The sequence below is a fragment of the Nipponia nippon genome, unplaced genomic scaffold (assembly GCF_047370975.1).
Source record: "Nipponia nippon isolate SJK-2023a ecotype South Korea unplaced genomic scaffold, ASM4737097v1 scaffold_2, whole genome shotgun sequence".
NCBI lineage: Eukaryota > Metazoa > Chordata > Aves > Pelecaniformes > Threskiornithidae > Nipponia > Nipponia nippon.
The window spans coordinates 30,642,660-30,656,540 of NW_028262336.1; the positions used below are offsets into that span (position 1 = coordinate 30,642,660).

The following is a 13,881-nucleotide window of genomic DNA, read 5'->3' on the forward strand; positions in this document are numbered from 1 at the left end:
TTGGAACTAAGTAGTTATAAGCTGTGGCTCTAAAGTACAGTTGAATAAATAAAAAAATAAAACCACACACACTGTAATTCACTATTCAGGTGTACATTTAAAGTCTAGTTGTATTTTGGGGAAAAAAATAATCTGGGGTAGTTTGTTGTAGGGACTTGGGGATGGTGGGTGTAAAAATACAAGGAAATTAGAACAAATGAATTTATTTAAAGTTCCGGTACTGTACTACAGAACCAGATGCAAATTATATTTTATATGAATAGCTGAGAAACCAGATTTTTTATGAATTATAGAGTTAAAATTATGCTTCAAAGTGCCTTTTCATGAGTATACATAGAAAACTTAATTGGATTGAAGAAGCATAAATTTGACTATCCTAGTAGGCTGTTTTATGAATTATTTTAACTGAAAACTGTCTTCTAAAGAGACATTAAGTCAGTTGTTTTTAAAACGCTTTGGTAGGTTTTGTTTTTTTTTCTTTTCCTCTGCTTGTACAAAACATTTCTTTCTGAAAAATCACAGTGGTTTCTGTATGACTCTGATTCATTTCAAAGATGCCCTTTTCAGAACATCACCATAACACATTTTTGGCTTTTCAGTCCTGATTCTTTTGTATGTTAGTGATTCTAGTTACTACCTGACCCGCTGAATGAGAGTAGGAACTACGTGACTATTATTACTGCTTAGATTATTCAACTTGGCATCAGGTGCTGATAATCCATTTCTCCCTCTCTCTTCCAAGATTTACCCTCTGCTGTGACCTTCCATCACTCATACTGCTGCTTTAACAATCCTATTCAGTGCTGCAGTGGAAATTTTGCTCTGCACTGCAGTAAAACCGCATTGAACCGGTCAAGCATGTAGTCCGTTTATTTCTGGGTTTGCTTTGAGTTAATAGGGACTGAGACAGAAGATGGACCCAACAACAAGCAGAAATAATGGATTGTTTTGCACCAAAAGAGGGATGTAGGATACAAATTACAATAAGAGGCAGTCAGAGAGTCAGCAACTGGCCTAAGGCAAAGCAATCTATCAGCAGCTCAAATGAGTAGTCCAGGGACAATCAGAGGCAGAAGCTTTTCTGGTTTGATTTCAGTCAGTTCTAGGCAAAAGAATGGTCCCACCTTTAGTCTAGAGCAACTAGTTTGCACTGTTGTACCGTTTTTTTTGCCACTCTTTTTTTTTTTTTTCTTCTCCAAACAAGCAGCTTACCAGGTTATATTTTGTTAAAATCAATAGAGTGAATTCGTAGGTGTGTTTCCAACTGTAGAAACATCTAGCTTGAGGCACTGCTATATGCTGTTTTTGTATGATGTCATATACTGAAAACTCCTTTGACTGAAAAGGATACTATTTCTTATTCCTTAGCTCATGAAGTATTCTGTTATCAACAAATCCCTCACATTGGTAATGGATTTTTAGGAAATAGTGTCAGGTGATTTAGAAGTACAAATTTAAGCATCTCTGAGTGCTGTACTGTTATCTGCCACAGTCAACTCTTGAGTTATGCTGTCGTTTGTAACTCTTATGTATTTTGAAGTACTGATTGCTACTGGCCTAAACAGATGAGAGACATTCTTGCCAAAAACCGGCCACCGTGTAGGGCTGGTCATCTGACTTTTCGCTGCTGACCTGGTTTTACTGCTGGCTTGACCATTGCTGGGGAATCTGCAGCTACACACAGCAGATTGTTGTACCAAGTAGGTGTTACTTACATGTCAAAGGTGCAAACCCTATTCATATGTAAGGGTTTGCTTGAAAACTGAGATTCTTTTGACCTATCAAAGAAATTAGATAGCTAGAACACCAAATTTACCAAAATCATTACCAAATATAATTATTGCCTTTTTTCTCCTAAAAAGTTTCTGCAACTGACATTTCCTTGGAGGTATTTAGCCGCCATATCAATTCACCAGGAGTAGCAATAGTGAGTTACTTTTCTTCTGCGATTCTTGCTGAATGTGGCTAGCTGCAGCTCACAGAAATTAAACTGATCATTTTTGTTGAAATAGCATGCTAAGACAGTAGTCTGTCAGTAGAGCTTGGAGAACAAGTGTGTGAAATGTTTAAGAAAAGTTAACAGGAAAGCGTGAAATGTGGAAAATCATAGCTTAACACAGTTATACTAATCAATAAGTAGGAATTAAAATACAGCTGCAAAAATAGCCCTGTTTCATCCAGTCCCTTACGACTTGGCGAAGATATCAGAGTGAGGGGAAAGAACAGAGGCCTGCAAATTTACGTATGGAAAACTTACCATGGAATTGTTTTGTATAAATACATTAGCAAATCTGTGGATTTGTTTTGAATTGTTCGATGTGTGTTGTTTTTAATATGCTGTGGTTTTTTGTTGTATTTTCTGCAAGAGAAAATCTAGGAAAACTTGTTAAAAACTAACTTGTGTTAGTTAAACCAGGTAATACCAATATTTAAGGGATTTCTCTAGAACTCACTTCTCCCAAGTCTGCTGTACTATGGCAGACTTTCAAGCAATTGTTTAAAATCTCATGCTTGGCTTATGTGTTAGGACTGAAATAAAACTTTTTTACCTTATCACCAAGAAATCCTTTTGAGTTTGGCTTGGGGGGAAAAAAGAAAAAAAAAAAAAGAATTGCAAAGCAGTATTGCATTGCAAAATGTTCCTTTATCTATTAATACGCCATAGAAGGAATAGCTGTCAACATAATCCTCCAAAGGTAAATTAAATAACAACAACAAAATTCTACCTAGGTGGAACTAGTATTTGTAATGAAGGTGTCATGTCTCTGTAACTGGAGAAAGTTCATTACTTTGGATGAGATGGATTGTTTTAAGTGAAAATTCCATTTGTATGTTATGTTTTTAACTTAATACGTCTACAGGTGGATGAAAGTCAGACTGGAGAACCAGGGTGGCTTGGTGGAGAATTGAAGGGGAAAACTGGATGGTTTCCTGCAAACTATGCAGAGAAAATACCTGAAAATGAAGTTCCAGCTTCTGTAAAGCCAGCAGTTGAGGCGGCTGCTGCACCTAAAGTTTCTGTGCATGAAACCACTACATCGCTAGGAACTCCTGCTTCTACAGAGTGTACTACAACTGCCAATAACTGGGCAGACTTCAGTTCAACGTATGTGTGGGTAGTGATTATCACCTTAAATGTGGTGGAGTCCTTTTTAATCGATTTGACTGTGGTGGCAGTTAACATGGAGTATCATGACTGCAAAATAAAAATGGCTTGTTTGAAGTAAAATATTTTTTCTCTATTAAATAGTTAAAATTGCAGCCTTGTGGAACTTTAACTGTGCTCCCATCATATCTGCCTGAGCAATGCAGGACACATCACAAATGGGAGACATTCCTAAGTGAGGATGGTGACATGGTGGAAATCCCCAGGTGTTCACCTTCCTTCTCTTAAATTAGTTGACACCAATCCTTTTTGAAGGTTTCCAACTTGGATTATGCAAAATATGATGATGACAGAGTTAACATGAAAAGATGATTCATTAATTCCTTATAACAACATTAATAAGACTGATGCAAGTAGAACCTGTGCCCTTCCCTAGATGTCTTGTTAACTCAACTTAATGCTCTGTGCAGTATTATCAACCCTATGTAAATGGGGTTGGGTGAGTAATTGTCTTATCTTTTGATCATGTAATATATATTTATAAATTAAAATCTAAATATCTTACTGCGATATTACAGAGCATAATAAGTTCTATCTCAAAATTTTCATCAAATAGGTCACAGTAACTTTTCCAGTTATTTAAACTTTTACTCTTTTACTATAAACAGTCATTTTTACGAGGCGGGGGGGGGGGGGATAAGACTAAATCTTGAGCTTCCTGGAGAGGTCTGGCACATACTGGATTTTATTGTTTCGAATAATCATACTTTTGACAAAGCTGTTTGTACCCTAGGTGGATAATGCATGCTTTCATGTTTTTCATAAAAATTACTATTCAGTTTCAATACAAAGTCAGTCCCAGAGTCCCATTTATACTAATAATACCATCCTTGGCATGATATAGGAGTTAGGGATAGTTGTGGCCTTTGAACACTATTACAGTCTAGGTGGACAACAACTGATCATAACTATAATAGCACAAGCAACAGGCAAAGGAAACGTAGGTAAGATAGGTGCTTTGTTTACACTTCTAGAGTTCAGGGGATTTTGTTCATTTAAGTGGGTATTTGGAGGCAGAGATATGGATTATAGGATTTAGTAGGTGTTTTAAAAGACAAGAGATAGCAAAAAGGATAAGAGGTTGCATAAAACTAAAGACTTGAAAGAAGTCAGTAGGAAATAATTTTAAGCAAAAGAAAAAAGGTGAGGATTTGAATGAGAAGCAGCAAAATGATGTATAAGGAAAAGGGATGTGAGACATCAGTGACGTGCAGGTGTGAAGATTTCAAACCAGTTTTGAAGAGAATGATGATTTATTTTAAGTTACCTCTTTCCACTGTGTGTAATATAGACTGCACTACTTGAACTTCTGTTGTAGCAAGAACAGCTAAGAAATGAAACTAAATTACAGGAATAGCTGGCCTTAAGTAGCAAGGACAAGCAACTATATTTAGAGATTGCCTTTTTAAGATAAATTTATTGTTAGCCTATGTCTGATTGCACTACTTCCACCTGAAACATATGATGCTTATGGAATATTCAATTAAAAGAAATTAACCTAGAATGTAGAATTTTTTTCTGCACAATCTTCCTGCATGAGTGTTTTTATTCAGTTGAAAACGGTAGGAATTATGTCATTCTCTTTTTTTCAGATGGCCAACAAACACTAGTGAGAAACCGGAGACTGATAACTGGGATGCCTGGGCAGCTCAGCCGTCTTTGACTGTTCCCAGTGCAGGGCAGCTGCGGCAGCGATCAGCCTTCACTCCTGCCACTGTTACAGGATCATCTCCCTCTCCTGTCTTGGGTCAGGTGAGCACCTATATTCATTAAAACAGTTCTGACCCAGCACAAACATTTGGAAGACAAAGTATAAACATTGACTATGCATTAAAACAGTCCCCTGAGATATGTACGCTATTTCAGTTTGGAGTGATGAACAGGTAGTGTACATCCATTTGCAAAACTGGTGGCAGAATTTAACATGAAGTGGTTTCTGTTCTGCTATTCTGTGCTGGCTTTTTTAGACTTTGGTGGTCCAGTCTTAGTGTTTTGGCAAGATGCCAGTTTTGGGTCACTTCCTTGGGGCTTTCCTGAATTGCATGGCAATAGCCTTCACTCCAAAGTGAATTATGTAGTTTGGTGGAATAGCAATGGCAAACCTTCTCATCAGATGAATTCTGTCCATCTGTTAAGGCATTTCCTTTTTCTCAGCTGAACAACATACTGTTCTTGTAAGCTAATGTGTTCTGAAAGATGCTAAATATCTTAGTATCTTAGAGAAAAAAAAAATTTGGAATATACAATGAATAACTTGCAGCAAAGCATCATTTTTCATAAAGTTTACTTTAAGTCCTGCCAAAATAGCTTCATGAAGGTTTATTATATATATATATCTTAATTGTAAAACTTTATTTAACTTGTTAAGCAAAACCTGGTAATCCTGCATTGTATTGATTATGTGTTAACAGATAGAAATGTAGGAGGACTGTAAACTTTTCTGGTATTACTTTAAGTTTAATTGACTTACCTTGCCTTACACAGTTGAAGGAGAGTCTGTGTATTTTGTTGCTATATAAGTAGTATAAGAATATAATTCCTTAAGCAGCTTTCTTTATGAAGGGTGCTGCATGACTGACTTCTCTCTCTGTTTTTTAAAATTGCATTAAGGGCGAAAAAGTGGAGGGGCTTCAAGCACAGGCTTTGTATCCTTGGAGAGCAAAAAAAGACAACCACCTTAATTTCAACAAAAATGATATCATCACGGTTTTGGAGCAGCAAGATATGTGGTGGTTTGGAGAGGTTCAAGGACAAAAGGGGTGGTTTCCTAAATCATATGTGAAGCTTATTTCAGGCCCCATTAGGAAGTCAACAAGGTATTTTATTTTCTTTTACCATACTTCACTTCTATACTGTAATAGTTAAATAAATATGAAGAGCTGCAGACTTGAATTTTAAAATTTAGTATCTACTCTGTAAAAATGCCTTTTTTTCTTTTTTTCTTTTTTTTTTTTTTTTTTTTTAAATATTACTCTCTTCTGGGGAGTTTTGACTTCCAACCCTGGAAATTCTTATGAGGAATAAGAAAACTGACCTCAGTCCTCCTTGGGTCATGCATCACCAACAAAAGATATAAAGCTTAATGAATGGTCTTAATTTTATGTGACTTGCAACTACAAAATTTGTGTATTGGATTTTATGAATTACAGCTATGTAAGTCATAGCTTAACTTCCCCAAAATAAAAAGGTATACCTCAAAACTTAATCACTTATCATTACTCTTGGAGAATGAAACAATCAAAATCTGATTCCGTGTAATGTGAAGGCCACATTAACATTAGTAATAAAAATGAGAATGATTTTAGATTTTTTTTTTTTTTTTTTTTCCTGAGGGAGAAGAGGAGGTGCAGAAACTTGTGTATTTAAGGCAGTTACCTAAATGTAACCATAACTGGCCATTGTACTAAAAATCTTTAAATTGCACATTTATTGTCTCTTCTTTTAAAATGTAGGGAATTGCTTATGGATGCATATGCATTCTTTAGTTTTTAAATATAATAATAATTTTTCTGAAAAGATTTAATTTCTTAAATAACCGTTATTTTCTTCTAAAGCATGGATTCTGGTTCCTCAGAAAGTCCTGCTAGTCTGAAAAGAGTAGCATCACCAGCAACAAAAGCAACTATGTCAGGTGAAGGTAAGCATTTCAAACTGAATGGCTTTAATAGTATTTTACTATGTAATTAAATAGAATAAGTCTGCTTATTACCAGAAACAAGCTTAGAATCAGATCTGAGTGTTTTAAGATCGGGCCTGTTAAAATTGAAGTGCAAATCAATTTGCCTCTAGAATGATTTAAAATTATTATAGTAAGAATTTATATATGTTGTGTATGTAGAAGAAATAATTTCACTTGCCATTAAAATATTGTCTGTAGTTTGTACTGTTTCTTGTATAAATATTTTGGTAACAATTCCTGATCTGGAATGGGTTTTTGCAGAGGGCCAAATAAGCACATCTGTACATGTACTTCATGATGTCAGGAATTATTAATAAATGTCTCAATTTCACCCAAAGTTCATTTCCAATGTTTCATTAAAGCTCCTAAGTAAAGAAATTACAATCAGTTATAGAATGTTGTGATCTTTATGGCCAAGGCTACCCCTCATTTTTAAAGATGGAGCCTGGGGCACAGGCAGATAATTGTCAGGCCTCTGAAGGATTTTAAAATACTTACATTTCTGGCTGTTACCACCCTTCAGCTGGAGGCTAATGTCTCCACACAAGCTGCGTTAACAGACTGTGTGGGCACTCTTAGTCCGCTTCAGTGCAGAGTCAGCTAGTTTAATTTAAATCACAGTCAGAGTAAATCAATGAATCTAAATATAGGTTACAAATGAACATTTGTATATAATCTCTACAGCACACCTTAAGTTTTTTAAACTACAATTCTACATACAATTTTAAGCCAAAGAGTCTCTTTGCTTACCGATGTATTTAATTTGCCGCTGGCATGAGCACTGCAGAAATTAAAAGGAGGGAATGGTAAAGATCCATATAACATGGAAAGTGAGATAATCAGTTATTTCAAAATACAACTAGTCTGGCTCAGTATATATTTAAGGAAAAGCAATTGTGGAAATGCTAGGTCTTTTTTGTAAAGTATGGGATATCTCAGGTTATATGTTTGTATTAAAAAGGAACACAACTTTTTAATAAAACGTTTCAAAAAAAGCTGTGTTTTTAAGAAATAATAAAGCATGGATTTGGCGTCTTCTGTTACATTTAAAGGGTTTAAGAAAAATTCTATGTGTATAGCATATATTATGGTGTTTAATGTGTGTGTTTGTGTGTACGTGCATACAAACAGATGCGTGTGTTCTTCAGCTGCAGTTGTTAGACAAACCATGTCTTAGCTTTCATTTAAGGATAATATTTGTGGTTTGAGTCCTTGCTGAACTTCCCCGAGCTCAGCTCTTCGGTTAGATTTAGTGTTCAAGCAAATAGAACAATTGCCAGCTGCAGTGGGAATACTTGAACATTTTTGTTACATATGCAGGGAAGTCTATCTGAAATATTGTGAACTGCTCTTAGGTCCAGAGCTGGTCCTAGAAGCAGAGGATATCTTCAGAAATCTGTTTTGTGCCCATATAAAGTGTGATAATGCTCAGTTAAATAAGAATGTATCAAGTTGTGTAGAAAACGTTACTGAATTGTCTGAAATTCTTCTTTGTAATCATTTATGTAAAAATTTTTCATGTAGTTCTGTGATTGAATTATGCATTGCATTTCTCAACATCAGTCTACTTTAGTATTTTTGCACTTGAATACTAAGCAGTTGACGGTGTTTTAACAAAACAAGACAAAGCCTGAATGTGTTCTAACATTTCCCAGCCATCTGTTGCATAAGATGCAATGAGATGTGTGCCCTTCATGCAAAGCTTGAAGTAATGAAAGAATTCATTGTATACAAGAGCCAAACAGCATCTATAAAATAAAGACTGTATCTACAGATATTTGGATACTGAGCCTTTCCATCCCCAAGACTGAAAATTCCAGTCATCAGCACAAAACAGAAACCACTGGGAAACATGTTTTCAGAGTAGTTTCTGATATAAATTAATAATTTATATACATTTTAATTACACTAGCCAATTATTTTACAAAAAAAAAATCGCCCGGAAGAACTCTTTTGATAGATTGTATTTAGTTCTGATGGATATAATCTTAAGCATGAAATATTGAGGTTTCTATGAATAGTAATTAATAAATTTGTCTTCTATCTAGCCCATGGAGAGACTATATTATATTAGTTAGCTTTTGCAAATGACAGTTGAGCAGTTTATGAAGTGTTTTCCCATGTTCTGTATTTATTTCCCTCTTACAGAGTATATTGCTATGTATACTTACGAGAGTTCTGAACAAGGAGACCTAACTTTTCAACAAGGTGATATGATTCTTGTGACAAAGAAAGATGGCGACTGGTGGACAGGAACACTGGGTGATAAATCAGGAGTTTTCCCATCTAATTATGTGAGACTCAAAGATTCTGAGGTAGAGACATATTGAGATGTTATAAAGTTGAGCTGCGGGAGGTATGCTTTATTTGGTGTTGTAGTGATAGTTGCAAGTCAGTGGATCATAAGGGAAGAAAAAATATTTCGCAGTTTTACTGAATGTGAGTTTGGAAAGGGAAAACAATAATAGTTGCATTTTAGAACATAATGTTGTAAAATAACTTTGCAGATCATGTATTAAAATTAATCTTGCATATGTTAACTATTAACTTGGCAGTTTTGTAGAGACAAATCAGAATAGCTATGACTACTTTGTTCCCCAGGTAAGTTTCTAATGACTGAGTTGTGTCTTACTGCCATTACTTTTTAAAAAAGATATAGAGAGTAATATTTCAGTCTGTTATCTTTTTTTTTTCCCTATTGTCGTTTTTTTGCGATGAAGGGGGAATAAATTTCGCAACAAAACTTAGCAAACTACTATATTTATTTGAAAGTTCTTGAATCAATAATAGAGGTTCTGTTTCATCTGATTTTTATCCTGGAATAATCCGATAGGACGTATCCGTATTAAATTTTTTTTCCTTATCTTTCTTTAGAATGCCTAAAAAGGGTTTTCTCATTTATATTCTTCATCTGTTTGAGAGGATAATTCATCTGCTAGTAGGAATTAGCTTAGAGTCATAGGTGAATACAATACTAATCTCTTGATGAGAAGTTGTTCTTGTTTAAGTCTCTAAGAATAATAGGGGGTTTAAAAGTAAAGAAGTAACTAAAAACTACAGGATTTTTAGAAATCTAGGTGGTAAGGCTTTTTCCACAAGTCTGGAATTCTGTGTGTATGTGACACAACTCAATGAAAGACTGTCTGCAATATAGAGCTTGAGCAAAGTCACTCCTTAAAATTATTTCTGTTGGTGGAAAAGCCGGAGAATAAAACCTGCAGTGAATTATATAGCTGTAGAAAGCCCTTATATAGTAGATTTCTAGATAGGAGAGAAACATCAATAACATCCTGTAAGACAGGATTAAAAAGAAATTGTAGTTAATGATATTTAGTATTGCAGTTCTTGGGAGAAATACTATTGTGATATTGCTTTCAGAAACATTTTAGAAACTTTTCTCATTTATATTTTGGATCATGTAACAATTTTCTTCAATCCTTAGTACTACTAGTTCAAGAACTAATCAGTCTTATATTGGAGAAAGTCTTGTCCCGGTTTTGATTAGTTGTTCCCTTGTGTTGTGAGGTACGCTTCTCTGTGCGCATTAGGACTGTAGTTCCATAGAACAAAATCACAGAATCATTTAGGTTGGAAAAGACCTTTGGGATCATCAAGTCCAACTGCAAGCCTAACACTACTAAGTCCACCACTAAACCATGTCCCTAAGCACTACATCTACCCGTCTTTTAAATACCTCCAGGGATGGGGACTCAACCAGTTCCCTGGGCAGCCTGTTCCAGTGCCTGACAGCCCTTTCAGCGAAGAAGTTTTTCCTAATATCCAGTCTAAACCTGCCCTGGTGCAGCTTGAGGCCGTTCCCGCTTGTCCTATCGCTTGTTACTTGGGAGAAGAGACCAACCCCCACCTCGCTACAACCTCCTTTCAGGCAGTTGTAGAGAGCAATAAGGTCTCCCCTCAGCCTCCTCTTCTCCAGACTAAACAACCCCAGCTCCCTCAGCCGCTCCTCATAGGACTTGTGCTCTAGGCCCATCACCAACTTCATTGCCCTTCTTTGGACACGCTCCAGCACCTCAATGTCCTTCTTGTAGTGAGGGGCCCAAAACTGAACACAGTACTCGAGGTGCAGCCTCACCAGTGCCAAGTACAGGGGGACGATCACTTCCCTGGTCCTGCTGGCCACACTAGTTCTGATACAAAATGATCATATGTAACCCATTCTAAGTGTGCACAGGTACGGTCCTACCTGCCACGCTTTTGCTGCCACTATCTTTCATCTGACCTGTTAATAAGCCGGTTCAGGACACTAAGCAAAGCAGAAAACTAGTCTAGCAGAAGTAACATGTACTTCTAAGACGGTACTCTGAATCAGCTCAGCAAGGGTTTGAAAAATGTCAGTACCAGAATTAGCATGGGAGGAGAGTAGTGAAGGAGGCAAGATTGCCTCAGCATTGGCTTAGATTAGCTTGAGCTGGTTTTGAACTGCGTTCTTAGCTGGCTTTTATGTTAAATACTTCATTTTAGAAGTGAAACATCATACCTTATGTTTAGTATATGGTTTTGGATGTGCCTGTGCTCATTCTTACCTTTCAGTTGCATCGAATTTAGTGACTGTGGAGCAGCAGATAAAGTTAGGTCAGGTCCCAGACTAGAAAAGGAGTACTTAATCGTTCAGTTAATGGAAGCATTGTAGCTATAGCACTATGGAGCCCATCACAGCAGGCTAGCTTGACTTTTTGACAATTAGAGTAAATTTTGTGCGGTAGTAGTTGTGGTGTTAGGCAGGGTATAGGTTTACCCTGACAACAGAGCTCAGTGAGAGTCTGGACAAGAAATTCTGAACTCTCTGTCCCCAAGTCTAGCAGCTTGATTCTGCTCTGAGTGGTGCAACATCTCTTCAGTTGTGGCAGTGGAGGTGTTTGTGGGTCTGTATCAGGGAATTGACCTCGTTGAGAAAAGCACTCCTTTTTGCAGTCCAGGACGTGGATTATAGTTCAGCCCTGACAGTAATTCTTCACATACCTCAAAAGGATGGTGGCTTGCCCCACAGAGGTATAGGAACAAGTGTACAGATGATTGCCTAACCTGTGGAATATCTTGTGATCATGAAACTGTGCCCTAAGTCTCTTTACCTCTAAGTTCATATTGTAGTTGATGAGTGGGAACTTGCACTGTCAGCCTCCTAAAACCCTGTGAGGCCTGTTTCGTAGGTAGATAGTAACAGTTGCTGATTAGTTACTTAACCTCAGCTACATTCTTGTTAGTTAGTGTTAAGTTTCCTTTGAACTTTTGTCAAGGATCTGTTTTTGTTTTCCCTTAAGATATTCTCAACAGAGTTTAGTCTCAAAACCTGGGAGTTTATATTCAGATGTTCAGAGCTGCCTTTTGTGTGCCTTTTAGGACTGGATGCTCATCCTGTCTGCTGGGAGACAGGCACACATATTGGCAAATCTTCTTTGTAGAGAACTCGGAAATAGACATTTAATACTGAAAACTATTTTTATTAGAGAGGTCAATGTGATATTTCTCTGATCTCAACTTGTCTGGGGCTGAAACAGCTAAGTGCAGTTCATCAAAAAGTGTTCCAGCTACCCTTTTTGCTGGTTAAAATCACATCTTCAAATAAAATCTTGATGAGAGAGGGAGGAAAAAGCACAGAGCTGATGGAGATCTTGATATCCGGGATGCTTATTTTCATAAAGTGATTCATATGCCCCACAGGACATATTTCTTGTTCCAAGTGGATAATTGCCATTACACGTACAGTGTTTTGCTATTCAGCTTGTTCACAGAGCCAGTTTTTACAAAGGATTTCTCAATAGTGGCTGTCTGTTAACTTTCAGATGTGCCGCTGTGCTTGGACAGCTGGCTGATTGTGGAAAATGTTACTAAAAGAGTAAATTAATCTAATGTGTTCTGCACTATTGACTTAGGCCTGAAGAAGTAAAGCAGTGCGGATCTTTCAACAGCAAGCACAGAGTTTGTAGAAATGGTTGCAAGCCTCAAAATATCAGTGGCTTATACATCAGAAGAAATTTTTATAAATCTGTTCTTCTGTACCTAGTGCCAGGCTACCCATTCACCTCCAGCTGCTAAATTAAACTATTTCCTGTTCCTTAAAGTTTCAACTTATTAACAGAGTGAAAGTCTTTGTTCGTCAAATAAATGACAACACTGGTTCATGGTCCATTCTCAGAGTTTTCATTAGATTGAGGTAGATGGGTACAGATCTGTAACAGGTTTTTATTGAACCCTGCTTTTCTCTGAGACTGGTGATAATTACCTCTGCATAAGGTATGGAGCTCATATGATGGATGTGGAAACACAAAAATTTAGATGCCTCTATTTACAAAACTTTGCATAAATGTTCTGAAAATGTTCTGAGAGAATTGGGGTTGTTCAGCCTGGAGAAGAGAAGGTTCCGGGGAGACCTTACAGCAACCTTCCAGTACGTGAAAGGGGCCTACAGGAAATCTGGAGAGGGACTTTTTACAAGGGAACATAGTGATATGACAAGGGCTAATGGCTATAAACTGAAAGAGGGTAGATTTAGATTAGGTATAAGGAAGAAATTCTTCACTATGAGAGTGGTGATGCGCTGGAACAGGTTGCCCAGGGAAGTTGTGGATGCTCCCTCCCTGGCAGTGTTCAAGGCCAGGTTGGATGGGACTCTGAGCAGCCTGGTCTAGTGCAAAGTGTCTCTGCCCATGGCAGGGGGGTTGGAACCAGATGATCTTTAAGGTCCCTTCCAACGCAAACAATTCTATGATTCTATTAAAATTATAACGGTCTGAATTTATTTAATCTCGATTCTAAGGGTGTTACCGTACAACACAATTGGCAAATCTACTGCTGTGTCTTATTAAATTAGCAAAACAGGTTCTACTCTACTGTTTCAAGAGACTTTATCACTTGTCACAAAATATCCTCAAAGGCAGTTAGTGTCTCAGGTGTACAAAAGGGAAATAGAATGGGGTAAGTCCTCTGCACTGTGTTTCTCTCAACAGAAAGACTAGAAAATGCTCCTCCATCTACTGAGTGGGCCAATCTTAATTTAGGTATTTATTGAAGTACTGCA

The 13,881-nt window shown here is 36.9% G+C and overlaps 1 protein-coding gene across 3 annotated transcripts in view; it reads left to right on the forward strand.

The window, feature by feature from the left end:
• Window positions 1–13,881, forward strand: part of ITSN1 (intersectin 1) — a 139,112-nt gene that overhangs the window by 87,004 nt on the left and 38,227 nt on the right. For all 3 annotated transcript variants that reach the window (XM_087756157.1, XM_087756158.1, XM_087756159.1), the window contains 5 exons: window positions 2,862–3,106; window positions 4,759–4,918; window positions 5,777–5,982; window positions 6,721–6,803; window positions 8,994–9,160. In XM_087756157.1, coding sequence (XP_087612283.1) covers window positions 2,862–3,106; window positions 4,759–4,918; window positions 5,777–5,982; window positions 6,721–6,803; window positions 8,994–9,160 — 861 coding nt within the window. The remainder of the gene's footprint in view (window positions 1–2,861; window positions 3,107–4,758; window positions 4,919–5,776; window positions 5,983–6,720; window positions 6,804–8,993; window positions 9,161–13,881) is intronic.